Source organism: Peromyscus californicus, unplaced genomic scaffold (assembly GCF_007827085.1).
Source record: "Peromyscus californicus insignis strain IS unplaced genomic scaffold, ASM782708v3 Scaffold_6__1_contigs__length_162567912, whole genome shotgun sequence".
Classification (NCBI taxonomy): Eukaryota; Metazoa; Chordata; class Mammalia; order Rodentia; family Cricetidae; genus Peromyscus; species Peromyscus californicus.
In genome coordinates this window covers 60,978,767-61,006,309 of record NW_026294584.1, presented here as the reverse complement: position 1 = coordinate 61,006,309, position 27,543 = coordinate 60,978,767, and the positions used below count along the sequence as shown (strand labels likewise).

General features: G+C 55.9%; 3 protein-coding genes and 1 long non-coding RNA gene across 14 annotated transcripts; 3 read left to right on the top strand and 1 right to left on the bottom strand.

The window, feature by feature from the left end:
- Nucleotides 1-168: 168 nt before the first annotated feature.
- Nucleotides 169-5,571, top strand: Fastk (Fas activated serine/threonine kinase). 4 transcript variants are annotated; one of them, XM_052722176.1, is made up of 11 exons: nt 169-349; nt 1,103-1,513; nt 1,941-2,120; nt 2,254-2,393; nt 2,982-3,195; nt 3,294-3,366; nt 3,612-3,703; nt 3,776-3,911; nt 3,988-4,102; nt 4,180-4,279; nt 5,459-5,571. In XM_052722176.1, exons 1-11 carry the CDS (start codon nt 268-270, stop codon nt 5,497-5,499), a joined length of 1,584 nt encoding a protein of 527 aa, XP_052578136.1. In that variant the 5' UTR covers nt 169-267; the 3' UTR covers nt 5,500-5,571. The 4 variants fall into 4 exon arrangements, with proteins under 4 accessions (XP_052578136.1, XP_052578134.1, XP_052578135.1 ...); XM_052722174.1 differs by having other exon boundaries at nt 171-349; nt 3,294-3,453; XM_052722177.1 differs by lacking the exon at nt 169-349 and adding an exon at nt 360-827 and having other exon boundaries at nt 3,294-3,453.
- On the bottom strand, nt 4,488-21,950 carry Slc4a2 (solute carrier family 4 member 2). Of its 7 annotated transcripts, none has more exons than XM_052722153.1 (23): nt 21,424-21,950; nt 18,158-18,271; nt 16,276-16,438; nt 15,889-16,133; nt 15,690-15,808; nt 14,326-14,558; nt 14,088-14,230; nt 12,856-13,036; nt 11,582-11,717; nt 10,982-11,147; nt 10,734-10,848; nt 10,435-10,619; nt 10,088-10,313; nt 9,673-9,888; nt 9,438-9,586; nt 9,158-9,352; nt 6,494-6,745; nt 6,294-6,383; nt 6,008-6,174; nt 5,387-5,640; nt 5,128-5,297; nt 4,805-4,978; nt 4,488-4,714 (listed from the first exon to the last, which is right to left on the bottom strand). In XM_052722153.1, the coding sequence occupies exons 2-23, from the start codon at nt 18,206-18,208 to the stop codon at nt 4,634-4,636; spliced, it is 3,711 nt and encodes a 1,236-aa protein (XP_052578113.1). In that variant the 5' UTR covers nt 18,209-18,271; nt 21,424-21,950; the 3' UTR covers nt 4,488-4,633. The 7 variants fall into 7 exon arrangements, with proteins under 7 accessions (XP_052578113.1, XP_052578112.1, XP_052578114.1 ...); XM_052722152.1 differs by lacking the exon at nt 21,424-21,950 and adding an exon at nt 20,380-20,852; XM_052722154.1 differs by lacking the exon at nt 21,424-21,950 and adding an exon at nt 20,380-20,852 and having other exon boundaries at nt 10,994-11,147.
- Nucleotides 17,210-21,382, top strand: LOC128100098 (uncharacterized). The gene is made up of 2 exons (XR_008214658.1): nt 17,210-17,319; nt 20,846-21,382. It is a non-coding gene; the product is annotated as an uncharacterized LOC128100098 (long non-coding RNA).
- A 268-nt stretch (nt 21,951-22,218) lies between the features above and the next one.
- Cdk5 (cyclin dependent kinase 5) lies at nt 22,219-26,672 on the top strand. Of its 2 annotated transcripts, XM_052722178.1 has the most exons (12): nt 22,219-22,353; nt 22,921-23,009; nt 23,088-23,155; nt 23,254-23,314; nt 23,419-23,475; nt 24,742-24,837; nt 24,988-25,062; nt 25,221-25,317; nt 25,497-25,567; nt 26,011-26,070; nt 26,174-26,254; nt 26,394-26,672. In XM_052722178.1, exons 1-12 carry the CDS (start codon nt 22,317-22,319, stop codon nt 26,478-26,480), a joined length of 879 nt encoding a protein of 292 aa, XP_052578138.1. In that variant the 5' UTR covers nt 22,219-22,316; the 3' UTR covers nt 26,481-26,672. The 2 variants fall into 2 exon arrangements, with proteins under 2 accessions (XP_052578138.1, XP_052578139.1); XM_052722179.1 differs by lacking the exons at nt 25,221-25,317; nt 25,497-25,567 and having other exon boundaries at nt 25,969-26,070.
- The last annotated feature ends 871 nt before the right edge of the window (nt 26,673-27,543 follow it).

Here is a 27,543-nt window from a genome sequence, read left to right as displayed (position 1 = left end):
CCCTAGGTCCCGTGTGCCTAAGCTACCCAACGCTGGACAGCGGACCGCCGCTCTCGGCATCCCTCCGTCCGGCTTCAGGATAGGTTCCGTGGCACCGCCCCCACCGCGCGCGCGCACTTCCCGGAAGCGGGGGGGGCGGGACCTGCGGCTCCCCGGCTCGCAGCGCCTGCCGGGAGCCACGTCTCCGCTGCCTGGCGCTGGGCTGCGATTGGCGTCTAGGGGCGATCCGGGGGCTGCTGGGAAGATGGCGGACTCGGTGGCCCGCTGATGAGGAGGCCACGGGGGGAGCCCGACTCCCGGGCCCCGAGACCAACTGAGAGAGTGACCTACGCGGGGCCCGGGGAGTCATGTAGGGTGGCGTCTGAGGGGCGGGCCGCGGGAGGGTGGCGGGAGCTGGTGTTAGCGGCAGTGGCCACGGGCTGCTGGCCTCCCCGGGCCGGGGCAGGGTGTGGGGGCCTCTCCCGCGGACAGCACCGACTCCGCGCCTTGGCAGACGGCGCCCTGGGGCCCCGCGCGCGCCCTGCGAGCTTGCGCTGTGTCCTCATTTCACTGGTGAGGAGACTTAGGCAGAGAGGCGAAGACACTTGTCCAAGGTCACGCAGCTGGTAAGTGGGAGCGCCCAGCATGGGACCCAGCACCGGCCGGCTGCAGAGCTTGCGTTCCGCCCACCCCGCCGCCGCCTCCTGCGAGAAGGGGAGGTGGTCGGCAGGGCGCGAAGCCGGGACCACCGGGGCTCCAGGCTGGGTGCGACCACTAACCCCTGTGAATGACCTCGGGCTTTAACCTCTTCGTCGCTCTGGGCCTTGTTTCTCCACCTGTGAAATGAGGTAATGCCAGCCCTGCTATTACTCATCAGCGTGCATGGAGCATCGAAGGAGATCTGTATGTGAAATGTGAATAGAGCTGCACCGAGCACACTTAAAGAAGTAGGATTTATTTTGTAAGGAATGGGGGGAAAGGGGGCAGGGTGGGGAAGAGTACCAGAGCAGTCACACTCGGGTATTTTCACTTCAGGCCCCTTTGGATAGGGAGTGAGGTAAGGACTAGATAGCACATTTCCCCTTGGAGGAAACCTCACCCGGTTTTCTGGGCCACCCCTCAGGGTCTCCATCACCCACCTCCATGCTTCGAATCCTGCTCTCTGCCCAGACTTCCCCTGCTCGGCTGTCTGGTCTGCTGCTCATCCCTCCAGTACAGCCCTGTTATTTGGGGTCCAGCAAGTCGGGGGACCGGCCTTTTGGAGGAGGCCCTGTGCAAGGCCTTCAACGGCTTCTGGAACAGGCACGGAGCCCTGGGGAGCTGCTGCGATGGCTGAGTCAGAACCCCACCAAGGTGCGAGCTCATCACTACCCCGTGGCACTTCGTCGTCTGGGACAGCTCTTGGTGTCTCAGCCTAGGCCCCCTCCTGTGGAGCAGGCCACACTGCGGGACTTGAGTCAGCTCATCATCCGAAACTGCCCCACCTTTGACGTTTACACCATCCATGTGTGTCTACACCTTGCCGTCTTACTTGGTGAGGAGGAGGGTGTTGGAAGGTGTGGGTGTTTAGGGAAGAGTGGAGGAAGAGAACAGTGGAGGACTCAAGCTATGGATAACTCAGATTCCCACCGAGTAATGGCACTAACCCAAGCACACTCGCTGATTCCTCTCTTGTATCCATGGTGGATGTCCAAGTCAAACACCATTATTTTACCTCTGCCAGACACTAGGCTCCTTCAAATACAGTGCTCTAGGAAGCCACAGCAGTTTGTTATACTTGGCACAAGATGATTTGTATAAGGCTTTTCCCACACACTGTTGATACATCATGTTCACATGATACCATATCTCTCCACTGAAATAAGTATCCCTTCCCACTCAAGAAATGAAGAAGAGGAAGTTGGCAAGATAGCACATCCCAGCTTTCTTACCGGGATGGTCTTTGTCCCTCTCCCACCCAGGCTTTCCATCAGATGGACCACTCCTGTGTGCCCTGGAGCGGGAGCGAAGGTCCCGCCTCCCTCCAAAACCACCCTCCCCACATCAGCCTGCTGTCCATGGTGGGCAAAGGTTGGAAACGGCCCTGAGCTGCCCCCATTTCCTGCGGTACCCTCGTCAGCATCTGATCAGAAGCCTGGCAGGTGCCGAGGGTTAAAAGCAAAAGGGAGGCAAGGGATGAGCTGGAGCCACTGGGGTAAAGCACCTGGGCTGGAGTGCAATCTAGCCCACAGGACTCTTCCTTGAAGGCACAGTATGACAGGCTGTTCTTCACAGAGGCAAGGCCAGAAGAATTGACTCCCCATGTAATGGTGCTTTTGGCTCAGCACCTGGCCCGGCACCGGTTGAGGGAACCCCAGCTTCTGGAAGCCATTGCTCACTTCCTGGTGGTTGAGGAAGCCCAGCTCAATAGCAAGGTGGGCTGGCCTCCCACCTTCTCATGTTCCTCTGAGTCATCCTCAGCGACTTGGTCAGGCCCAGCCCCCTATCTAGCTTGTTTAGCTTCTGTAGCAAGCATTCCAGTTAGGCTGTGTTCTGTGCCCCAGGACATCTGTCTGCTCACTGACTGTCCAGCTCCCATAATCAGTACAGTAGTATGTCTGGAGCCCTGAACCTTTCCAAAGCTCCTGCACAGCAGCCCAGCTCCATCGGATCCACTCCTACAGATCTACAGGCTGTACCCCCACGGTTACGTCCCTTCTGTGATGTTGAGCCATGTAGTCCAGACGCCGCTTAAGTTGCAGAACTTTGGGAGTGTGTGCTGGTCTAGAGGGCATTCTGCCTCGAAAAGTTACTGACAGAACCAGGCCTCCCTGAGGTTGTGTCTACCAAACATGCCAGAGAGCTTGGCAAGGTGGCATGTGCCTTTAATCCTGGCAGAGGCAGGTGGCTGGCTGAGTTTGAGGCCAGCCTGGTCTGCATAGGGAGTTCCTGAGAGACAGAGAAAGACCCTGAAAGATACCAAAGCAGTGTTTCCTGCTGGATGATGCTGCCTTTTTCTGCAGGTGGTACAGAAGCTGGTCCTGCCCTTTGGGAGGTTGAACTACCTGCCCCTGGAGCAGCAGTTCATGCCCTGTCTCGAGAGGATCCTGGCCCGGGAAGCAGGGGTGGCGCCGCTGGCCACAGTCAACATCCTGATGTCACTGTGTCAGCTGCAGCGCTTCCCCTCCAGAGCCTTGCAGTTCGTCTTCTCCCCCAGCTTCATCAACCACATCAGTGGTACGCAGACAGGAGGGCTGGTGGGGCCGTGGGCTGCAGGGCAGGAGCGTGCCCAGGTGGCAGCGGCCCAGTGTCCCCCAGTCCCTGCTTCCCCACAGGCACCCCTCCTTCTCTGATTGTGCGACGCTACCTCTCTCTACTCGACACGGCCGTGGAGCTTGAACTCCCAGGGTACCAAGGCCCCCGCCTTCCCCAAAGACAGCGAGTGCCCATCTTCCCACAGCCCCTCATCACTGACCGTGCCCGCTGCAAATACAGGTGGGCCAGGGGAGGGGCAGCCACAGGAGCACAGAGTAGGGGAGCCAGAGCACATGTCTCCCTCACAGAAAAAGAGCCTTGAGGCCGCAAAGGGACTTAGGATGGCAGTGCTCAGCAGGTACAGGGGCCTTCCCTCTACCACTGTCCTTTCTCCTCAGTCACAAGGACATAGTAGCTGAGGGGCTGCGCCAGCTTCTGGGGGAAGAAAAATACCGCCAGGACCTGACCGTACCTCCAGGCTACTGCACAGGTGAGGTGTGGATGGGTGTGGGTGGTCCACCGTCTAAAGCTGGAGCAAGGCTAAGGCCTGTCTGCCCTGTAGACTTCCTGCTCTGTGTTGGTAGTTCTGGTGCTGTGCTACCTGTGAGGACACAAGACCCCTTCCTGCCCTACCCACCACGGTCCTGCCAACAGGACCAGGCTGACTCTAACCCCACAACCCAAGGCTCTACCCAAAGGTAAGGAAAATGAAACAGTTGGGGAGTCTTGGCTACTGGGCCGACAGCAACCTAAGCCAAGTCCACTCCTCTTCAGGGTGGTGTTGATGCTGCGAGAGCGCTGGCATTTCTGCCGGGATGGCAGGGTGCTGCTGGGCTCCCGGGCCCTGAGGGAGCGGCACCTGGGCCTGATGGGCTACCAACTGCTGCCGGTGAGAAGTCCTGTCCCGCCCCACCCATGTGTGTGTGTGTATAGCCAACCCACCATAACCTCGTCTTCTCTCTGCAGCTGCCATTTGAAGAACTGGAGTCTCAGAGAGGCCTGCCTCAGCTCAAGAGCTACCTGAGGCAGAAACTTCAGGCCTTAGGCCTCCGCTGGGGACCTGAGGGTGGGTGAGGGAGTACACACACAGGGCTCAGGATGGATCCCCTATGGGTGGAGGCGGTGCAGCTTGCACTTTGGCTCCCTGTTGGTTTTTACATTAAAATCCCTTTCCTTCCCCATGGTGAGTCTCATTTCTGGGACAAGGACCAGAACCGGGCCCCGTATCTTTCCATCCATGACCCCCACCAACAAAGACACGACCAGGCCTAGGCTGGGGTTGAAGCACTTTACTGCAGGGGGGGAGAAGGGGCTTTAAATTATTCACTTAAATAAAAATGAGAAGGGGCAGGAGGAGGGGAGCCCCAGCCCCCAACCCATCCCCGACCCATAGTCCCTCCGCTCTGCCTCTGGATAGCAGCTACACAGGCATGGGCATCTCGTTGTACTCATCCACGCCTTCACGCTCATCAAACACTGGCTCTGCCTCATTAGCATCCAGCTGTGAGAGGAATGGAAGAAGGGTTGGCCTTTATAGAGTCACGGAATAGAGGAGTGGAGGGAGAGAGAGGAGAGGGGCAGGGGTGCTTACACATTTCATTTCTCGCTCGGTGAAGATGCGGGTAAGTACCACCATGCGCAGTGGCACTGTGAGGATGAGGATGAAGGGGAAGGCCAGGGAGGCGGCTGTGGACATGACTGCCCAGAGCAGGGCCAGGCACAGCAACTGCAAAGCAGTGAACAGGTGCATCCGCATGGTCCGAACCTGGGGGCAGAGGTGGGGTGAGCCTAGACATAGCCCAGCCAGCTGGAGAGATGAACTACCACAGGGATTTCTAGAGCTCCTCTGTACAGGGAGGAGGCAAATGGTCTGGCCAAGGCGGGGTCCTGCACCCCTTCAGTGCAGGAACTCACCTTCTTGACGTAGGTAACATCTGGGTGGTGTTTGGGTGGCATGAGCAGTAGGTGCAACCGCTCATAGAATTGGATCCCATTAAGGGAAGTAACTCCCATGTATAAGAAAATGCCAAAGAGTACAGCCAGAGGGATCTGTCGCAGGAGGTCGCCAATGACCATGGAGAGGCCTGGGAAAGGAGAAGCAACAGTTGGTCCCCTCCAGTGAACCAACTGGGGACCGACAGAGAAGGTGAGGTTCAGAGTAAGGGCAGCATACCCACAAGCAGGGCCACCAGCAGCCCTGTCACCCGCTGTTCCTTGACCTCCTGAATCTTGGGTTTGTCCCCAGGTGCCACAGCCTTGCTCATGACAGTGAGTGCGTTAGCATGAGTGACAGAGCGGACAGTGGCAGCGGCCAACCAAGGAAGGCCAAAGAGGGCACAGATGCCACCCATGGCTACAATGAGCAGCAGGTCCAGGTGGAAACCAGAGCCCTTCTGCAGCATCCGCTCTTTCTTGGAGATGATCAGCCTGGGAGAGGAGAGGCACTGTGAACCCCAGGGCACCCCCAGCATGGGAGAGCATATCATTCCAGCATGTCCCAACAGGTTCTGGTGGTCTGTCCATCCCACTAGGACTGGGCCTCCATCCAAGAACTGAACTGTGTCCTTAGCCTGTATCATGCAGGATTCCTCCTGGCAAGCCCTGCCAGGCTATCTTGCAATGCCTGTGCCCTGTCCTACCCCAGCTAACATCAGTGACATTTCTGTTGCCTGCAAATAAGCTGGGTAGCCTGGCACTCAGGGTCCCCTCGAGGTCCTTGCCCCATGGTGATAGATCCTATACTGTCCCCCTGAGCCTGGCTGAGGACTCTGGTCCCTTAGCTAGGATGGCTCACGTGGTGATCTGTGTCTCCATGAAGATGAGGATGAACACCAGGACAGCCGGCAGCAGGCTGGCCACCATCATCCACACAGGGAAGGGGCTCTTTTCTCCAAGGGGGTTGATGACCCAGCCCCGCTTGTCTGGGGCTGTCACGGAGAATCCACTGGGCACACTCAGCTTCTGCAAGGCAGAGGCAGTGTGCTGTTACACAGAGGGTACTCAGTGGGACACCAGAACCCAAGGTGGTGGAAACAGCCCAGGGCCAGCAGCACCTTTCTGCCACTGGTGCAACGCCTTACCTGGGTATAGGTGTCCTCAATACTGTAATCCACAAGCACCATGATGAGGATCGCGATGGGCACCCCAAAGTCCCCAATTACCCGCCGGATCTAAGAGGGCAAGCACCATGCTCAGAGGCCTCCTATCCCATGCAACTCCCTCACACTTCCAAGTTAACCCCTACCTGTCCTCAGCTCCTCCAGTCTGCAAGCCTACATACCCGGCCAGGGAAGAACCGGCTGTTCTTGAATTTGCGTAGGAAGAAGGCGATGAAGAAGGTGCCCGCCATCAGCACCAGCGATAGCAAGGCTGTGTTGGGCTGGCCCCGGAGCCGCTCCTGCCCAGACTGCATGGCTGTGCTGCTATTGTCTGGCACCAGCATGGTTGCTGCCCAAGTCATATTGTCACTGCTGCTGTCTGCCTCTGAGTCGTTGGAGCCTGAGCAGCCATGGAGGGGGTGCTCCTGGAAGATCTGGGGAGAAGCCACAAAAGACCATGGGCTGAACTGGGGCCAGGCTGGATGTGGGTGAGGTAGAGGAGTTTGGCAAGGGCCAGCCTGCCTTCCAGAAGTTTGCCTTACCAGGTTAAGAAAATGACTGAGTGCTCACCTCAGTAGCACAGACACTAAAACTAGAGAAGGTCAGAATGGCCCTGTGTAAGGACAACAGGCAACACCGCAGTGTTCCATATATTTAAAAACTTAACCCAGCCGGGCGGTGGTGGCGCACACCTTTAATCCCAGCACTCGGCAGGCAGAGGCAGGCAGATCTGAGTTCGAGGCCAGCCTGGTCTACAAAGCGAGTTCCAGGAAAGGCGCAAAGCTATACAGAGAAACCCTGTCTCGAAAAACCAAAAAAAAAAAAACTTAACCCAGTTTATTTGAACACCAAATCGTTCATTCAGTGTCTCAACAAAAAGGTTCCAGTCACAGCTCACATGCGCAGGGTCTGACCACAGGCATACAAAGTGTGGGATGTTTGTGTGGAGACTTTCACTTAACTTAATTCATTGGTTTTTGCACCCATATTACTTTTTTCTTTAACTTTACTACATTTATTTAGTGTATGTATGTATGTACTATGTATGTATGTGGGCATGCAGTGCCACTCAAGCACCCATGTAGAGGTCAGTATGACTTTTGGGAGTCAGTTTCTTCTACCATTAGGTGGGTCCCAAGGATCAAATTCAAGTCATCAGGCTTAGTGACAGGTAACTTTGCCCACTGGGTCATATTGGTGGCCCTCTACCAATACTTATTTTTGCCTTTTTGAGACAGGGTATCATTATGTTGTCCCGGCTAGCCTGGAACTCACTATGTAGACCAGGCTGGCCTCAAACTCACAGAGAGCCACCAGCCTCTGCCTCCTGAGTGCTGGGATCAAATATGTGTGCCACTGTACCCAGCTCCAATATTTCCTAATATACCTCAGTGTGAGTTTTGTCAATTAACTCTTTTTTGTTTGTTTGTTTTTTGAGACAAGGTTTCTCTGTGTAACAGTCCTGGTTGTCCTAGAACTCACTCTGTAGACCAGGCTGGCCTCGAACTCAGATCTGCCTGCCTCTGCCTGCCGAGTGCTGGGACTAAAGGCATGCGCCACCACCGCCTGGCCTTGTCAGTTAACTTTATGAGTCCCCAAAAATCCAAATTACATTTCTTTAAACTCCTTTTACTTTTATGGCATTTAGACTCTAGTTTTTAAATATTTTAGGTTTTTTTGGAGCTGAGGACCAAACACAGGGTCTTGTAATGGCTGGGCAAGCACTTCAACCCTGAGTCAGAACCTTAGCCTCTATTACGGCATTCTGAGAAAATGATCAGGGACCCACTTCTTCACTGGCCAAAGGTTGCACAGCCATGTCCAGAGCAGCTTTGTAAATGTCAGTATCTATGGGTGGCAATGTTCCCTTCATGTAAGAGCCTGTTCAGGGTTTTAGGTTTTTAAAAATGCTAAATATTTTCACAGTCACTTGCATGTAGAAATCTAGAAAATAATCAGAGACTTTGAAAACCAACTATTCAGCTCATGTTGAGCAAGCATGACATATGAGAAAGAGTTTGAGACTAAAAATGAAATAAAAGAAAAAGACTTGGTTAAGACTAGAGAGTCTGGTTAAGTATAAGGCTACATGGAGTGGAGGGGGGCAGGAAGGTCACCGGGAGTGGGAGAGAGCCAGAGCCAAAGCTGGGCTCCAGGGGCTGAGGGAAGAGGAACCATGAGCACGGAGGATCAAGGATGGTAATTCCTGAGACCTGTGTGTTGGGTGTCCAGACTGACTGTGTCACCCCTGGGCCTCATTTCCACACTCGTGGATTCTAATGCAAGCGCAGGTTATCCTTGCTATTGGAAATATGTGAGTTTCTGAAAGACTGATCTGATGCTGTGTGCTGATGACAGGGAGGCCATGGAAAGGATGGGGGTGAAGCGGGCGAGCACACAGACCACAGCACTGTATCTCAGCTCTGCTACACTCCGGTGGCCTTCCTCCTGCTTACCCAGCTCTTCTAACCCTCTCTTGATTCCATGTTACTTTGTGCTCATGAATAGACAGACTCACTCCCAGGGGGTTCCAGAATTAGCCTGGCTTGTCGTCCAGAAGAAAGAACCAAGATACAAGACAGAAAAACACAATCAAATGAAGAAAGCAAGCAAGGAAGGCAGCCGGCACTAGGGCTCAACGGGTAAAGGGACGCGACGTTCGTGAAGCCCGGCGTTCTGAGCTCCATCAAAAGGTGAAGGAAGTGAGCCGACCCCCTCGTGTTGCCCTCTGACCCCGTGCGTGACACAACTGCATGTGTGTGCACACACAGAATACAACCGAGTCAAACGTCTTTCCAAAGAAAGACGGGACGCCCCAGGCTCCTCTGTACCCCGCACATGCCCACCTTGATCAGCTTGTAGAAGGTCTCATAGATGAAGATGAGGGAGATGAGGAAGGCAAAGATCTCCTGGGTGAATCGGGAGACAAAGCGGACCAGGAAGCTCCCCTCCAGAGCCACCATGAGCAGGGCGAGGAACACCAGCCAGAAGCCAATCCACACGCGGCCCACCAAGTACTCCAACTGGTTGCTGCTGCAGAACTGAACGGGAGAGGTGGGAAGCCCTTAGGGGTGACAGGAGCCGTGTCCAGGAAGGGCAGTGAAGCGGGACAGAAAGAGCTCTTACTGAGAAGAAGGCCTCCTCAAAGACCAGCAGAGGCCCAGAGAAGCCGATCACCAGCAGTGGCTGAGCCCCCAGCAGGCAGAAGATCACACCCTGGAGTGCTGTGGACATGATCAGCTCTGACACTCCGATCAGGTCCTGTGTCTTCTCTCCTGCAGGGGGAAAGGTGTAAGCTCAGTACCTGGTGGCCAGGCCCTGTGCACACCTCTCCCCACCCCTCGCTAAACCCGCTTCTTACCGAGGAGCCCCCCAAAAGTGATGGCAGGAGACAGGGCGGCAAAGTAAATGAAGATAACAGCGGCCAGGCACTGGGGGTCAAGTGCATCGCGGAAGTCACTCAGGTAGTGGGGGTATCGGCGCCGCACGTCACGGATCAGCCCCCCAAAGGGCCGGCCCGTCCTCCGAAGGGGATCATCTTCAGCTGCACCTGCCGCCTCTACCATCTGCAGGAGCGCTGCAACCCAGGCCTCCATCAGGGCGCCTGGCGCCCTCCCTCCCATCCACCCCATCAGGCCCTCCTCCGAGAACACAGACCATATCGGCTACAGGAGCAACATAGTTGGCCTCCTCTGTCAGGTCCCTAGGTGCCCTCTACTGCCCTCGGGCTCCCTCCTTAAGGTAGCATCACCTGGCCCAGGCCTACATGGGCGTACCCTTATCTTGGGAAGACTTGGGCTCTAGCCCAGCCCCAGGGGGCAGCAGGCGGCCCTGCTCCTCTCGCTTCTTTAGCATCTGGCGTTGGAAATGGGCGACAGAACGCAGCAGCTCCTCGCCCTGCACTTCTGAAGGTGGTAGCACCACACTGCAGTCCAGGAAGGCATTGATAGCTGTCAGCAAGTCGTCCCGTTCATCTGCCAGGTAGGCTGCCTCGTGGAATTGCTGCCCAAGCACAGAGGAATCAGGGAGTGCACTAGGAGGGGGCCAGAGGCTGGGCCCTGGGGCTTCCCAAGGGTAGTGGCTGAGGCAGGCATGCATAGGGTCAGATGGAGAGGAAGCTGACCTTGTCAGACATGAGGGTGGAGATGGAGCGGCCAATCTCATGGTAGTCCATGTTGGCACTGCTGGGGCCCAGCAGCAGGAAGAGGAAACGCACAGGCACAGGCACCTCCAGGACTGCATCCAGCTCCACAGCCTCCCGCAGACGCACGAAGGCCATGGTGGGGCGAGAAAGGAACTCCACACAGCCTAGGGATGTGGAGACACCATGGGCAAGAGCAGGTGGCAGGACCCCTCTAGTCTCTAAGTCCTGGATGGCCCTAGAGCCCACTCTCTAATATCCCCTAGCTCTCCCCCACATACCCACAAGGACCACGGTAGCCTCAGCATTCTCAGGGATCTTCTCCAGCAGCTTCAGCTCATGCTTGGACTTGGAGCGGGTGATCCCTGCAGGTGGGGCTGGGGGTGGTAGCTCACGCTAGGGGTCGGGATGGGAGGAACAGAACAGAACTCAGTCCAGGCAGCACCTCCCACATGCCCCAGCTGCATTTCCACACTGGGCTTGCTCATATCCTACTGCCAGCCCCTAGGCAGGATCCATTCCCCTTCACCTCTCTATCCACCTCCAGTCGGGTCTCAGGAACACCACCAATGAGAGGCTCAGTGACGTGAGGATCACTCTCGGTCCCCTGGGCATGGTGATGCCCCAGCAGAGAGCCTAGAGAACCCGCTGAGATGTTTCGGGGGAAGGAGAACTCTTTCTCGTCGCTTGGGTGGCTGGTGGGACAGAGGACAGTGAGGGTCAGGACGGGCAATAGTGGGGCTGGAGCCAGGGAGGCAGGAGGTGACTGGGTCCCCCTGCTCTGTGGCCATACCTGTGTTTCAGCAGGAGGTGACTGGGCCCCCCTGCTCTGTGGCCATACCTGTGTTTCAGCAGGAGGTGACTGGGTCCCCCTGCTCTGTGGTCATACCTGTGTTTCAGCAGGAGGTGACTGGGTCCCCCTGCTCTGTGGCCATACCTGTGTTTCAGCAGGAGGTGACTGGGCCCCCCTGCTCTGTGGCCATACCTGTGTTTCAGCAGGAGGTGACTGGGCCCCCCTGCTCTGTGGCCATACCTGTGTTTCAGCAGGAGGTGACTGGGCCCCCCTGCTCTGTGGCCATACCTGTGTTTCAGCAGGAGGTGACTGGGTCCCCCTGCTCTGTGGCCATACCTGTGTTTCAGCAGGAGGGCCCGTAGCACATTGGCTCTATCCTCTGCCTTGATCTGGTCAGAGATGACCATCTGCTCTACCACCTGGTGGGCCACCCCAGGCAGGGTCTGCTGATCGAGGTCCAAGAGCACAGCTCCTGCAGGAAGGTGGCAGGGAGAGCTTGTCACCCCAGAACTAGTAACGACAGTGGGGAGCAGAAGGGAGGGAGAGTGGAGTGGGGACAGGCTGGCACGGCCAGGTTGTGTAGGCCAGGGGTCTGGGCTTGAGTACCAGCTCTGTTCCTAGGTCTCTATCACTTCACCTTTCTCACCTATTTGTCCCCTTCCTTCCCCCATCCCAGGAATACTGTGTGAGGCTGACAGAAACCACCAAGATTTAGTTATCTGACGCCCTATCCAAGGAGCACCCAGCTTAGGTTACCCAGGGCACCTGCTCTAGCTATGTCTTCTTTGCTGTTAGAAACCCAGTGTTGCCTCCCCATGATGCTCCTGGGGTCCTAGATCTCCCTCATGTTCCAGCTGGTCTGTGGCCCTGCCCACATGGCAACCCTGGGGTCAACTGAAAGTCCCCAGACTCCCCCCTTCACTTGTGCGAGCCCAGTGGGTGCTTGCTGGGAACTCAAAAACATATAGAAATGAAACTCCTTTCAAAAGCTACCAGGCCACTTATCAGGCAAGGTCAACTTTCCAGAACAAAGAACTAGGGAATAAACAGACTCAAATGATCCTGAGCAGCCAAAACAGCCTAAGAGATAAAGCTCTCCCTCTGGCGTTTTACCCAAAGCCCAGAAACCTCACTTGCGGCCTATTTGCTCTTCGTTTGGAAACAATTCCAACAGCAGAGTTCTCTGTCCTCAGCTGCTTAGAAACAGCCTTTCAAAGAACAACTGGGTGTGATTGCCCAACAGGAAGGAGGAAGCAAGTCCACTGGAGTCCTGGGCCTGTGGTTACTTAGTGAAGTTTAGACAGTCCTACAGGTTAGGTAATATTCCCAGATCCTCTAAGATGTTAAGAAGGAAGCTGGGTGTGGTGACACATGCCAGTAATTCCAGCACTCAGGAGGTAGAGGCAGAAGGATAAGGAGTTCAAGGCCAGTATCAGCTACATAGTGAGTTCAAGGCTAGCCTGGATTACTTCAGACATCTAAAACAAAACATGCTGACAAGGCACGTCAGGAATTTCAGCCATTTTTCATCAAAATGCTTTCAAGTCATTTTAGCTTCACTTATGGAGGTAGAAGCAAAGGGTTCTTGTAGCAGGTAAATGGAGATGTACCATGGGCCAGTGTTCTGCGGAGCTCCAGGAGGCTTCGGAAGGACAGTGAGGCCACGTGAGGCTTCCCCCAGCGTTCAGTCTCCTCCTCCACATCCTCCTCAAATTTTATCCAGCGGGCTGTCTCCCGCCACTGAGGCTCCTGGTTTTTGTCCAACAGCAACTCATTCAGCTCCACAAACACCTTGGGGTGAGATGAGGAAAATACTGCAGGGAACAGAGCCGGAGGATTCTGGGGTCCACCTCGGGAGACGCGGCACCAGAAGGGTACATGACCATGGGCCACGGTGGATGGTGCACAGGCATGTGTGACTCACTAACCAGATATGGGTTCCCCTCATCTGTAAAATGTCTACGACGCCCACCTCTGTGGCAGTTAGAGGACTGAGTCAAGTCTGTGAACAGGATTCCTAGAGCCAAGTGGAGTCACCGTGCTAGGAAGCCATGGGCTTCTGGAGCCCGACACAGGACTGACAAAACTAATGAGTGGTGGATTATTTCTGTAATCCCAGCCCTTAGGACACTGAGGCAGAACGGCCTTGAGTCTGAAGCCAGCCTGGGCTCCACAGGGAATTCCAAGCCAGTCTAGACTACAAAATGAGACTCCATCTCTGGAAAATGACAGGGCATGGTCACCTCTCTAGGACACTGCCAGGGCGGTAGCAGGAAGAGACTTGCTGAGGGTGGGAACCATCTCTAGCTGGACAGTAGCCATCTGGATGCTGTGGGTGGAATGCGTCCCTGGACCGGACGCTTGGCACAGGTGCGATTTACTATAGTGCTATTATACCTCAATAAACACATTTTAAAAAACCATACTATGTCAAAGTTCAGAGCCCTGCAGTCTAAGATGGGTAGTGTCCCTAAATAACTAGTAACCTTGGTCAAGGAACAGACCTGGCTTATGGCTGACACCACCTGTGCTACCACCTTCACCAGCTGTCGGGAGGGTCAACTGAGCAGGTAGCTTGGGCTTTGAAAATGAAGTACTACATGCAGGAAGCCTGAAGGTTCTTCTGTATTTTCTCCTGCAGACCACTTACTGCGGCCTGCCAGCAGATGGCCATGATACACACCTCACTGAAGGCTCACCTCCTGAAGCAGTACCACACATGAGACCCTAAAGACGCGGTGGGCAGCCTTCCCTATTACGGAGGCAGCTCTGGGGCCCCATGCGCTGTGGGTCTGCCTGGTGGAAGTGGAGGTGACAGAAGACATGAAGTAGACAGATGTACCTCATGGGGCTTATGGGGGGCCCGCGGTCGCGCCCGAGGCGTGGGGCCAGGTTCTCGACCTTCCCGGGCAGCTTGTGTAGACCCTTTGGCATTCTTCCTCACCAAGTGTCGCCGTACCCCAGGAACATCCTCAAACCGGTGACCTGGGGGCACGTAGAGGGCCAGGATCAGTCTCCTCCTTTTCTTACCCTTTGTCCCACCAACAATGAGACTGATTATAGGCCCCAGCAGCACTCACTTTTCATGAGGTCAAGGTCAGCTGTGGCCAGTGTCTGGGCCTCACTCTCATCAGTAGGGACTCTGGGCAGGAGTGCCTGCTCCACCCCAGTCATACTGCCAATTCGTCTTCTCTCCTGAAGATTGTAACTTCGATGTCCAGGCTGGGCTTTGGTCAGGGGACGCCCTGCAGCACCTCCATCGTCACCTCCAGCTGTGCCACTGGCCACCGCTACCGTCTCCTCCACCAGGGTTCTGCAGAAAGAATAGCCATGAGCCCCCAAAGCCAGCCTCCTTTCCTAGGCAGAAAACCACATGTACTTCGGCCCTCCTCGCTCCCACTCTTGCAAGGTGGGCATGTAGGAAGATTGAGGATTCTGAAAGCCAACAGGCAGCATCTAAATCCCAGTTCTAGCCTTTCATGGCTGTGTACCGCCAGCATTCACCTCAAGGGTCATCTGGATATAAACCTCCCTCACAGCATGGGCAAAGGCCAGCATTCCTCGGTGTTTAAGAAGGTGAGGTTTTGGGAAAGTAACATTCAGAACCTAGCATTTATCAATATTAATAATTCCCTTGCCCTTCCAACCTGGAAATGGGCTTTGAAACTCGCCAGATACCTACCTGTTTGCGAAGGACTGAGCCTTGCCCTTCGGAGACACCAGCTCCTGCCCTTACTCCTATTCTCTGCCAATGCCAGCATCCACGCAGCCCATGACTCTGCTGTGCCGGTCTTGCCTGCTTCTCCTTTCCTTCCTCAGTGCCAGGAGTTCCTGGAGGCTCCCACCTCTTCCCCTGCCAGCCTGGCACCCAGCGAGCCTATGCGCTCACTCTCTAAAGGGGCACCATGCCCTTTATTTCCCATAGCACGTTACGCTGCCTGGTACCCAGAAAACAACAGGTCTGTGATAGTCGTAACCTTGAGATTTTGTTCAAAGTCATTTCCTCCTGGAAGCCTTCTCTGGCTAGTGCCCCCAACTCCTGTGAACCACCTGGACTGACTCTGCCTGAGCCAGGTCACTGGACATAGGGATTTTCTGCTACCACTTCACGGGGCAACATTTGCTTTCCAATTGGGTGTACTTGGCAGCTGCCAGAGACAAAGAGGGGGCCCCAGTAAGTACTGCATCCTTGGTCCAGTGCTCGAGCCAGTGCTGGGGCACGGTGCTGGGGGCAGCTCAGATTGGTAAAGCACCCTGTAATCCTCAGCAAGGCCAGTGAGCTCCATCCTGTCATCTGTCACCTCCCCAAGGAGCTGGTAAGAGGCAGGCCTGGGACCTGAACCCTAGCCTGGTTAGTTCAGGACTCCTGCTTTCTTTTCTACCTCCTCCCCACTCTAGAAAGGGGAGTGCCTACTTAGGACACTGCTGAGTACAGTGTACTTACCCTGTCTGTGCCCCTTTGGTGGCCCGGGGAGGTATCTCCTGGTAGGGCATCTGTGTAGGGGGAGATGGGCTGGTTCTCTCTGCCTTCCGTTCTGTACCTTCATCCTCTTGGAGAAAGAACTGCAACAGATACCCACATGGGAAGGTAAGACCAGGCCAGGACCCTGCAGACAGCTCCCAAGAGCCAAGGCACTACTTACCTGCACTGAAGAAGGTGTAGAGGCAGGGGATGGCTGCTGTAGGGGAACCCTGAACCCTTCAGCTTCACTGGCTTCATCCTCATCTTCCTCCCCTTCCTCGATTGTAGGGGTCTCCCCAGTGGGAGAGGCTCCAGGGCGCCTCCGAGGTTTCCGTCCTGGGCCCTGGGGAGTCTTGCGGCGGCGGGCATCGGGAGGCAGGTGGGTGGACAGTGGATGGTGGATATGGTGGGAGGACTGGCGGTGGTCTGCAGAGAGGAGGGACTTGGCGGCAGGCAGGCACAGCGCCCCCCCTCTCCTATCCTGGCCTCTCCCACTAAGACCCAGTCCATTCTCTGTTGGACAGTCTGACCTGAGCCCTCAGCCTCCCTTCCCCAGCTGGCCTCTCACATTCAAAGTCTTCCTCCCCATAGCTTCGGCCCGGCTCCTCTCCTCCTCGGGATCCAGCTTCCTGGAGGATCTCCTCGAACCGCTCCACACCTAGGGTTCGCAGTTCGTCTTCCTCTTGCTCAGGGAACCCAGGTGTTCCAGGGCCCAGGCTTTCTGGCTCTGGCTGTGAGAAGGAAGAGTGGAGAGGACACACAGGGCTCACTGGGAATTGTATGTGAAGGCCCTAACCTGCCCAGGGCTGGAGATCTAGTGACTGCGGCAACCTCTCATCTCCAACACACAAACTGACTCCCTGTGTGCAGCAACCTAACCCTTCCACCCAACGCTGGGACCTAATCCACATCCCGGCAACTATGATCTCCAACTCCCCAGCAGCTTACCCCCCTAAAAAGGGCCCAATCAATCTAGGGCAGGCCCACACTAGAAGACTCCATAAAATTCCTGGTCTGGCCCTTCTGCAACCAGGCAGAATGTGAACTTCCCTGTTACTGTGGCAGAAAAAATTCCTTTGGCTAGAGGACAATTGCTGAGCCTTAAAAGTAACTTCTGAAGGCATCTAAGCTAACTGCCTCGGAGTAGTTCTGAGTCAAACCTCTCCCTGCCTGGACAGGAATGGATACTCCTGCTTGCCCAGAAAGCCCCCATCCCCTCCATAGCAACACACATGCCCACCTAGGCAGCACTATCCTCCCCTCACAGCCAGTCAGTCAGCCCCGCCCCTCACCCCACCCCCACTCCCCCCCACCTGAGTCATCCTGCGGGAGTGCAGCAGCCGACAGCAGGCAGGGCCAGTGCAGGCCAGAACTGCAGGAAAGCTCAGCCTGGCTGAAGGACCAGCAGCCTGGCCCCCGCAAGCCCAGCAGCATTGGTCCAGCCCCCCTCCCCACCCCCCACCCCCAGCAGGTCTCAGCTCCAGGCGCCACCACCAAATATTTGCTCAAGAGCTTCGGGACCTGAAGGGCGTCAGGACCTCCAAAGGCCAGGGTATGCCACCCCTTCCATGGCAGTGCCAGCTGCTACAGCAAGGAAGAGCCAGGGAGGAGGGTCAGTCTTGGGGAGACATGCAGGGGTAGAGGTGGGGGACACAGAAAAAACCATCCAGGGCAGGCAGGGACAGGGGACTGGAGAAGGGGGTCCTGCACAGCCCATCTCTCTGCAGCTCCAGCAGACTAGCCCAAGATTTCCACCAGAAGCAGCTGGGCAGGAGGAAGCTGGTGCCAGTGAGGAAGCGGCTAGGGAGCAAGCAAGGCATCAGCTCCTGAGGAGCTTGTGGGGAGGGGGAATGGGCCATCCCCTCCAACCTGAGGCCGTAGGAGGAAGTCCATGGCGGCAGGGGTGAACCTAGAAGAAGGGGGAGGGCACCGCCAGTGTCCCTTCCCAGTCACGTGCCCCGATGGGTTAAAGTGACCAATATAATGCGGCTGATTGTGCCACCGGAGTTAATCATTAGACTTCTTAGGAAAATCAGAAGAGGGCCATGTCGGGTAGTGGCCACCTTGGGGAGGGGGGGAGGGCGGGCCTGGATGGCACGTGGGCCAGGGGCGGGGCCAGTCACTGCCGGCAAGCTCTGACTAGAACTTTTGGTGTGTAGGCCTTCTTGGGGGGGGCCCTATGCAGTTGAGATCCAGTCAGAGAGCGTAACAGGGCCTATGATCCAGGGCCCTCAAACTCCTGTCCAACTGCATCTAAACTAGCCTCAACTCCTCAAACAAATGGAGGCCGCCTGCCCCTCCCCTTTCCCGTTTCAGCATCTTCATACACTAGCAAAGTCTGGGTACGATGGCAGTGCCTCTCAATCCAACGCAGCTTCCTTTTCGTAGTTTCTGCACCCCACCCACGCCCCACTGGAGCCTGGGCCGGCTCACCTGCAGGCCGTGCTTACCGTGTGCAAAGAATCTGCGCCCGAGGCGGGGCGCCTGGGGGCGCTGCTCATGGCCAAATCTTAGCCCTTTTCGCTGTCGCTTCGGCTTTCAGGGCAACAAGGCGGAGGCATAACCTGAGTGGGGAAAAGGGCTAGTCACCATGGGTGAAGAGCAGGCTAGCCCCCAGCCCAGCTCAAGAGAGGAGAGGAGCCTCAGCTGTCTGCCACTCCAGTGTCTCCGACATACAAGACCCTTCTAGACTATGAAGACCCTCATAGTGGCCCTTCGAGGTGGCAAGAAGAGAGAGGAGGGTTACGGACAGAAGAAAAGACTAAAGAGGGGGGTTGCAGACAAGGGGCTGGCACACAGGCAGCCGGGAGAACAGGGGCAGAGGGGGGAAGAGGCCACAAAAATGAGGCAGGAAGGAGTCAAGGCCCAGCCCTGGAAAGAAAGCAGAACAGATGAGGGAGGGAATGATAAAGAACAGAAGGATCAGGCGTGAAGGGCCAGACAGGAACAAGAACCAGGGGCCCCTGGAGGTGAGCCTGAGACCAGAAAGGGGTGTGGTAGGGGAGTGAGACACCCCGCAGAGCAAGAGGGGTGTGGAGGCCGGGGTGGCTGGCTTCCCAAACAGAAAAAAAAAGAGGACCAGAAAGAACTTTGGAGAGAACCCAAAAGGGGAAAGCAGGGTGCCTGAGAGTAAGGAGGGGGTGCTCCCACAAGGCAGGCAGACCAGCAGCACCACCAGCCCTAGACACAGGACAGAAGCAGGCTCCCTAGTGCAGAGAAGGAACCCTGCTCCACTCACGCAGTAGGAGGAACGAAGGAACTGGACAGTGGGGCTTATAATGGGGGAGGGGCACGTGACATCGTCAAGGGGGTGGGCACAGAAATGCTAGGGGCAGTCTCTATCCCTCCCCTCCCTAGCCCTGGGCCAGGAAAATCTGAGTGGCAGGACAGCCCTCCTGACAGTGACTATAGGGTGTGAGCTCGGTGATGGGGGTGGAGGGAACCCAACCAGTGCTAACCGGGGTACCCGTTCCTAGTGAGGGCACCACCCAAGGCTCTCCAAAAGGTAGCGATACTAAGCTGCTGAAGGCTGCTGGGGAGTTGGGGTTGTCTGACTTAAGGCTACCTTGGCAGTGAGACAGGTTAGTATAGGGTCAAGAAATAGAGGTCTGGGGGGGATCAGCCCAGGGTGGGGAGTCTGGGCTACACATTCCTGGCAAGAACTCCAACTCAGCTGACTGCTCTTTCTACCTCCCCCCTCAGCCGGCCTTCAGCCAGGGCCCGCCAGTGTGGGGGGAGAGGTGCCAGGGAGGGGACCTGGTCTGGGAGGGGTATAGGGAATCTGTCCTCAGCACCTGCAGGTGCTCACTCACACCTCCAGGCTTTGCCCTCAAGTGTGCTCCTCCAACCAAGCCCTCCTCCCTTTACCCATGTGCCCCCACCCCTCCCCCGCTGTCGTAGAATACAAAGCAGCCTCTGTCCAGAGCATCGGTGCCGATAATCCTAGTGGGGGCACATTCCCCGAACCAGCCCTGACGGGCCCGAAGGATTATCATCTCTCCCCCAGCCCAAGGGATTAGCACTTCGGACCCCCACTTGGGCATTAACCATTCCCCAAGTGAATTCGTACATTCCACAGCTCTTGGCTGTGGGGCTGGTGGGGGCGGAGAGAGTTTGATAAAGTGGACCCAGATTTGAGGCAGCACTGCCTCCACACCCCGCAAGGAGCTCCCTACCCAGAGAAGGCAGCCCCCTAAAAATCAAACTTCAAGCTCTTCTTTCCCATCCTCACCCAGTTGCTCCCCCTTTTGTCTGACCTCTTGTCCTAACCTGACCCGCCATCCCCTTTCAGGGCTCCGCCTTCCAATCCCGAGATCCAGGGGGTTGAGGTCCCGGGCAACCCCCAAACTGGCAGGTTTCGGGGGCAGAGGGTCGTCTGGAACCCGCCCAGGAGTGGGAGAGCAAGCTGAAGGTAGCGGCTCCCCGAGACTACCCCCTCCTGGTGGCAGGGGGCGCGGCACCCTGGCTTTAGGTAACTCTTAAGAGGCGGACCCCGGAATCTCGCTTCGGAGCGGTACTCCCACTCACCTCCCCATCCTTCTCCCTAAGACCTCGCTCCCTGCGCCCCAGTCCCCGCCCTTTCCTCCACTTCCACTCCCTCGGCGCTCGAGTCTCCAGTCTCCCCCCCCCCCACTCCTTCGCGGCCCTCCCCCTCCCCCACCTATCTGCTTACCCGCTAGCTCTGGATTTCGTGTCCCGGGGGTCTCCGGGTCTCCCCTGATCCTCCGGAACCCTCGCGCGCTCCCGACGACTTCCCGGTGCCCACCCCGGGGCGCGCCCCCGCCGCTCCCAACTTCTCCCAACTCAACTTTCCCCCGCGCCGCGGGCAGGCCAGCCTCCAGCGTGCGCGCCCCCCGCAGAGCGCCGTGCGCGGCCCCGGCGCGGCTAGCTGAGAGGCGGAGAGCCGGCGCTGAGACTCCGTGGCGGGAGCGCGCTCCCAGGCACAGCCCGACACCGCCGGCGCGGCCCCCTGGCTGTTCCCCCCCACGCCCGCAAAGGCTCCGGGGACGCCCTCTTTTGGCTCTAGTGAGCCACCTCTGGGAGGAAAGGAGTCGGCTTCACGTTGGGGATCGAGGGAGAGGAGTATGGCCAGGAAATGAAGGCTCGGGGAGTTGAACTACGGATTCTCTGGCGTTAAGGCTCTTGCAGGGCTCCCGCCCAAACAACCCCACTGCCTCCAAGAAAGCAAGCCCTGGTGTCTGCCCGAGAGAACGGACGGCGCGCGAATGTGAGGGGTAATGACGCTAGAGTTGGTGACCGTGACCCTGAACTGATGGAAAGCAGGACAACTTGTTGAGTTTCACCAGAACTACCTCCGCGCTGGATGGAACCCTGTTCGTAGTTGACACCTCTATTTTAAAGACCTTTGCATGTCATCCTGTTTTCTCAACTAAATCATCAATTATTTCAGATAAAGAATGCACTTTATGCGTGTTCAGTCTGCCACGTGGGCGAATCACAATATTGTTTATGCAAAAGCACTCAGATTTAAGTAAGTTAATTAACAAATGGTTAGCGCTACTCTGGTTCCGGCGCTGAGGAATGCTGTTTGGGGCCGTTTTCGCCCGGTTCACAGCCCTCAAGAATGCAGTCATGAGACAATTAGAGAGCAGTGCGAGAAAATCTATAATCAACTCCTTTACGGGGTGAGGTAAAGGCTGCTTGCTGCAAGTGTAGCATCTGTCTGTGGTCTCGTCTGTTGAGGGGAGTAACTGACCTGCCAGTCCTTGTGGGCCACACCCTGGCTGACTCCAGTGGGCCTGCTCTGATGACTGGGATCTGGGGGGTACCCAGGCTCCAGTCAGCTGGCCTCGGCATGTCAAAGTGGAGCCGCTGGAGTCCGGTGGCTTTCGAGACGATAAAACGGGCCCAGCAGAAAGAGGGGTCTCTGGCGTGTGTCCCTCCACTCAAATCCAGCCTCTAATGGGGCACACCTGTCTCGCTGCCCAGCCCTGTGGTCAGCTGGTCCCCGTGAGGTCATCAGCAGTAAGACATCGCTCAGAATCATTCCCCAATCAGTCCTAGGGTCACCAGGTGGCCTAGGGAGAGGTGGAAACTAGTGCTGAAGCTGTCAGGAGGTTGCTGGCGACTCAACACACCCAACCAGGTCAGAGCCGGGCCAACAGCGCCCGAGATCTAGGCCGTCAAACGCAAACTTCAAGCAGAGAGTACCCCACCCCCACCCTCACTGTATTCTGGAACGCGCGGTCCCGGAGCGGCCCTTTTCTGGAAGGCTGTGAGCACAGAAAAGGAATAATAACAAGAGCGGGGCACACTGGGAGCCTCCGCGCCTTGGCGGAGACGCCCGAAAAGCGGACACGCGATGCTTCCTGGGAGTTGAAGTTTAAGGTTTGCCTCCGCGGTGGAAACGAGTCCCGGGAGTTGATCGCTGCATAGAGTCCGAGCGCGGCCTGTTGGACTTTGTAGTCCTCGTACCCTTCGCCACCGGCATTCTTGGGAAACATGGCCACCCAGGAACTACAAGTCCCAGACGCCTGTGCGCGGGGGAGCGGGTGGGCGGGGCTGGAGCTGTGGGTACCACCTCCTCTGCAACGCCGGGGCCGGGAGTCTTAGAACCGAGGGCCCGCAGGGGTCCCCGCGGCCGCTGCGATGCAGAAATACGAGAAACTGGAGAAGATTGGGGAAGGTAATGGAACCACGAGATGTTCCTGCAAGGTCCTTTTCTGAAGACCCTGCTTGCAGTCCCAGCTCCCTTACCGTCAGCTATACTTGCAGGCTCCGACCTCAGCACTGGGCAAAAGCCCTGGCCGCTGAGCCCAACACTCGGTGCAGACACCAACCCTTCTCCCTGTGTTAGCATCTGCGGCAAACTCTTGCTCTTAGCGTTAGCAGTCTCTGTGGACCGATCTTCCTAGCCGCGGCACTTCCTGCATTTCTCACCCCTAGCCTCAACATCACTTGCAACCCTCACCTGGAACCCCTGCTTCAAAATGCAGAACCTCCAACCTTAACATTTTTGCAGGCCTTCACTGCTCTGCTAGATGACTCCTCGCTACTTCCCAACCCCACCCCCCACCCCCTGAGCTTATGGCAGATTCCCCCTGCCTCTGGAGCCTTGAGCTTTTTTAGGCACCTTCGCTTTGGCATCCTCACTCACAAAACTACTCCATACCTAACCTTCACCTGAAAACTTGCCCTTACACACTAAGATGTTGAGAACGATCCTCCCCCTCACCCCCCGACCTTCCCCTAGGCACCTATGGAACTGTGTTCAAGGCCAAAAACCGGGAAACCCATGAGATTGTGGCTCTGAAGCGTGTCAGGCTGGATGATGACGATGAGGTAGGACTGAGGCGTGGGGGGAGGGGTATAAGGCCTATTTTGGGTGGGCTGTGACTACTGTCTCCTTGCATATTGTAGGGTGTGCCAAGTTCAGCCCTCCGGGAGATCTGTCTACTCAAGGAACTGAAGCACAAAAACATTGTTAGGTGAGGTCTGTTGGAAGAGATAGAACCTCCTCAGTAGACTAGGCTGTATTGGGATGCTAGAGGTACTGGGATCTGGCTGAGCCTTTCATTCTCTCTAGGCTTCATGATGTCCTGCATAGTGACAAGAAGCTGACGTTGGTTTTTGAGTTCTGTGATCAGGTGAAAGAGGGGCTGGGGGGCGGGATTAGTAATCATGGGAGGGTATAGGAGTCCAGACTAAGGTTGAACTCTGTCTTCTTCTCCACACCCTCATCTCTATTTAGGACCTGAAGAAATATTTTGACAGCTGCAATGGTGACCTGGACCCTGAGATTGTGAAGGTAAGGGGAGAAGTGTCTAGGGATTCATCTCCTGGGTGTGCCTATACTATCAATACTCCCGAGTAACAGGTTGTGGTCCTGGAGTACCAGAGAAAACCTGTTTCTGCCCTCCAAGGGCTACTAGTCTTGGTGAACATTTTTATGTGATTTCCTTTGACTTGCACAGTATCTGATTTCAGGGATGTCATTTGCACTCAAGAGAGGAGACACATGAGAAATATCTCATGCATTTAACAAATACCAGCCCTGCATAGTAGCACACACTTCTAACTTTAGCACTCAGAAGTCTGAGGCAGGAGGATCTCAAGTTCAAGACCAGCCTGAGCTACATGGCAGGGCCTTGTCTCAAATATCAGGGCAAAAACAAGCAAGAAAAAGGAAAGAAAAGAGGGGATTGGAGAGATGGCAGTTAACACATACTACTCTTGCAGATGATGTGAGTTCAATTCCCAGCACCCACATGAGGTAGCTCACAACCACCTGTAACTCCAGATCCAGGGGATCCAGTACCCACTTTTGGCAACCAAAGGCACCTGCATTCACATGCACATACCACTCCCCCACATACATACATACATAATTTAAAAATAAAGTAAATCTTAAGAGGAAAGAGAGATGGAGTGAGAGAGAGAGGCCAACGAAACAAATATTTGCTGTAGGTTTTGTGTTGTATCAGTCACTGTTCTAGGCCCAAGACCAAGTGCGCTGGCCCAGCTTCCAAGGGAATCGGGTCCTGAGTAGTACTATAGCTTTGTTTTTGTGTTGATGGTCATGGTGTGTGTGCTAAATTGCAGCCTTGTATGGGAGACCAGCATGGACTGGAGATGCAGGAAGGCTCACCAGCCTATCAGTCCAGGAAGTGTGAGGCGCAAGGAAAACTTGGTTACTGTTGTACTGCTGCTACCTAGTGCATGCAAAGCAGATTCTCTAAAGTAACTAGATGAAAGGTTGAAAAGACAGTTCAGTTGTTAAGAGCACTTGCTGCTCTTTCAGAGAATTCTGTTCCCAGTACTCACATTGGGTAGCTCACAACTACCTGTAACTCCAGTTCCAGGAGACCCTACCCCTTCTTTTGGCTTCCACAGGCACACACACAGGCACACACACAGACACACATACACACAGACACAAATACACACACACACACACACACACACACACACACACTAAATTACAGAGTAATTGGATGGACTTCTTGACTTGCCCCAAGTCCTACAGGCTATAGGGCACAGTGGGTCTGACTCCTTCTTCCTTGCTTCTCCCCAGTCATTCCTCTTCCAGCTGCTGAAAGGCCTGGGATTCTGTCACAGCCGGAACGTGCTGCATAGGGACCTGAAGCCCCAGAACCTGCTCATAAACAGGGTATTGCTCTGGGAACAGGGAGCAAGAATACAGAAGCTGGAGTCAGGGATGGGGAGCACTGAGGGAGCAGGATGGGGAGAAGGAAGCTGGAGCCTGCCCTAAACCATTTAAAAGTCTTCTCCATGTCCTCTTTGTGTTATCTCCCCTCAGAATGGGGAGTTGAAATTGGCTGATTTTGGCCTGGCTCGAGCCTTTGGTATCCCAGTCCGCTGCTACTCTGCTGAGGTGAGCCTGGGATGTGGTATATGAGGTTGAAGGGAGGGAGTCCCCCAGTGGCTTCTCTACACCACATTGTTTCCTCTGCTCTCTGAGCCGCCTCCTGGACCTCCTTCCAGCTCTCTAAGTGGGAGGGGGGGGGTCCCTGCGGGTGGGGTCTTCTCCAGGTGGTCACGCTGTGGTACCGCCCACCGGATGTCCTCTTTGGGGCCAAGCTGTACTCCACGTCCATCGACATGTGGTCAGCCGGCTGCATCTTCGCAGGTGACACATTGGGGTTCTGCAGAGGCACTTTCTTTCCCAGCTGGGTTAACAAGTAGGGTCTGGAGGATCTTTTGTGAGGGAAGGGAGAGGGGTTCTTGGGGCTGGGACGGGGAGGCACAGGGGCACCTCAGAATGATGGGTCCTTCATATGCTCTGTTTTGCCCCTGTTTTCTTCTCAGAGCTGGCTAATGCGGGGCGGCCTCTCTTCCCTGGCAACGATGTGGATGACCAGCTGAAGAGGATCTTTCGATATCCTTCCAGGGCCCTTAGTCCACTCTCCTTCACCTCTTTGTAGAAAGGGAATGGGCATGGAGCGTAGAGCAGGCGTGAGAGGTAGCCGTTGCTTACCCTCCATATTGTCCTTGCATGGGGCCACACTGTGGAGAGATGTGGCCTGGTGGTAAGGACGGCACATCTGATGAGGTAATTAGAAGTTGCTCCAGTGGGCCTTAGGATAAAGGAGAAGGAGTTTGTGGAGAAAAAAATGACTGTCTGTTAGGACCACAAGCACCAGGAGTTGGATTTTCCTGGTCCACTGTAAACACCATAAAAATGGGGTTCATCTCAGGCTGGGCTGGGGGATAGAGTAAGATGGTGTGAGAGAAGGGCAGGCAGGAGTGAGGAATCCTCCCCCTTGTCCCTGAGGTGTAGGCGCAACCCTGCCCACAAGTGACCCTTGACCACATGGACACACTGCTAGGAACCCCGACCGAGGAACAGTGGCCCGCCATGACCAAGCTGCCAGACTATAAGGTGTGACTGGCTATGGGAGGTCTTGGTTCATTAGAGGCCCCTTTTGTTTTCTAACTCTATGCTCCATACCTCTGGCCTCACTCTGCCTGGCCCTCCTCTGCAGCCCTACCCAATGTACCCAGCCACAACGTCCTTGGTGAACGTCGTGCCCAAGCTCAATGCCACAGGGAGAGACCTGTTGCAGGTAGGTGCCTAGGGGTAGAAGCAGATGGGGGCGTTTGCCTGCCCAAGAAACTGGGGATTGTGGTGCTTGCTCAGAGGGACAAAAAGATGGTGGCTTGTCCTGGTCTGAGCTCGACCTCTGCCTTTCTTCCCACCCGCAGAACCTATTGAAGTGTAACCCTGTGCAACGCATCTCAGCAGAGGAGGCCTTGCAGCACCCCTACTTCTCTGACTTCTGTCCCCCGTAGGCTCTCTGACCCCTGGTGGCCAGGCTGGGGCCTGGTCTATTTAATCCTCCCTCATAGGAGGGTGGAAAAGTGGGGTGTGGGATACTGAGCACCAGCTGTGCTGGGCCCAGCCAGGGTACAGTTACCCTGGCCCGTGGTTTTCACTCCCTCCATGGACTTTATTTAATTTCATAAATTGGCTCCTTTCCCACAGTCTGCTGATATGGTGGTGGGGTGGCTCTGAAGGGTGGCTGGGGACCCTTGCTCTGACTTACCACCCTCTGTGACCCTGCCTACAGCTTGTGCAACGAGCTGCTCACTGTCTGCTCTGCCTCTTCACATGTCTGAGACTGGGGACAGGAGGCCGTGATCCCCATCCTTTTGATTGTATCGTGGTGGCAGCTCTGTCTCCACATGCAGGCTCACATACTCCTGCACACTTTCCTCTTCTGCTTAGAAAGGCCAGAAACAGTTCTGAGGTCGGACGCCGCTGGCCTGAGTGCAAAGTTGAGCGAGCCTCCACCAGAATGGGGAGAATGGGCTGGGCCTCTCTATGGGGGTCTCCACATTTCTGTATAGAGCCTTCCATCTCTGTTTTCACACTTGGAGTTGTAGGCTGGGGCAGGGGAAACTCAGAGCTGTGTAGGGTCTCTTTCAAAAGAACATCCCTTCTCAGGTCCTGTTTGCCAGTTTCCCAGTGGTTGGGGTACAGTGAAAGAAGGAAGCTGGAGCTGAGGTAGAGGTCCAGTGGTGCCCTCTGGGCAGGAAGGGAAAGGCAGGGCGCTTTCAGTCCCACTGTCTCAAGTAGGCTGTCAGCTCCTGTGGAGAGGTTGGAAAGGCGAGAACTTTCCCATAGCGTGACCTGCGCACACAGGCAGGACAGAGACCTGCTAGTGTAAACCAGCCACCTCCGCCTTCTTGCTGAGCTAGTTAGAACCTCGTTCTGGCTCTACGCTGTTGGTACAGTGACTACCCGCTATGGACCATCACATCTGAGCTCTGGGCATGGAGAGACTGCCTTCTTAGATATTGCTGAGAAGTAGGCCTGGTGGTACAGGTCTGTATTCCAAGCTACCAACAAGCC

What these genes read in the sequence shown, in the direction of transcription:
- Fastk (XM_052722174.1), top strand. Translation starts at nt 268, where the DNA reads ATGAGGAGGCCACGGGGGGAGCCCGACTCCCGGGCCCCGAGACCAACT. An exon ending in ACCCAAGGCTCTACCCAAAG is followed by an intron (nt 3,912 to 3,987) that starts GTAAGGAAAATG and finishes ACTCCTCTTCAG; the next exon opens with GGTGGTGTTGATGCTGCGAG. An exon ending in CCTCCGCTGGGGACCTGAGG is followed by an intron (nt 4,280 to 5,458) that starts GTGGGTGAGGGA and finishes GTTTGTCCCCAG; the next exon opens with GTGCCACAGCCTTGCTCATG.
- Slc4a2 (XM_052722153.1), bottom strand. Translation starts at nt 18,208, where the DNA reads ATGAGCAGCGCCCCCAGGCGCCCCGCCTCGGGCGCAGATTCTTTGCAC. An exon ending in TGACCTTGACCTCATGAAAA is followed by an intron (nt 14,231 to 14,325) that starts GTGAGTGCTGCT and finishes ACGTGCCCCCAG; the next exon opens with GTCACCGGTTTGAGGATGTT. An exon ending in GACTGGAGGTGGATAGAGAG is followed by an intron (nt 10,849 to 10,981) that starts GTGAAGGGGAAT and finishes CCCGACCCCTAG; the next exon opens with CGTGAGCTACCACCCCCAGC.
- Cdk5 (XM_052722178.1), top strand. Translation starts at nt 22,317, where the DNA reads ATGCAGAAATACGAGAAACTGGAGAAGATTGGGGAAG. An exon ending in TCCGCTGCTACTCTGCTGAG is followed by an intron (nt 25,063 to 25,220) that starts GTGAGCCTGGGA and finishes GGTCTTCTCCAG; the next exon opens with GTGGTCACGCTGTGGTACCG. An exon ending in CCAAGCTGCCAGACTATAAG is followed by an intron (nt 26,071 to 26,173) that starts GTGTGACTGGCT and finishes CCTCCTCTGCAG; the next exon opens with CCCTACCCAATGTACCCAGC.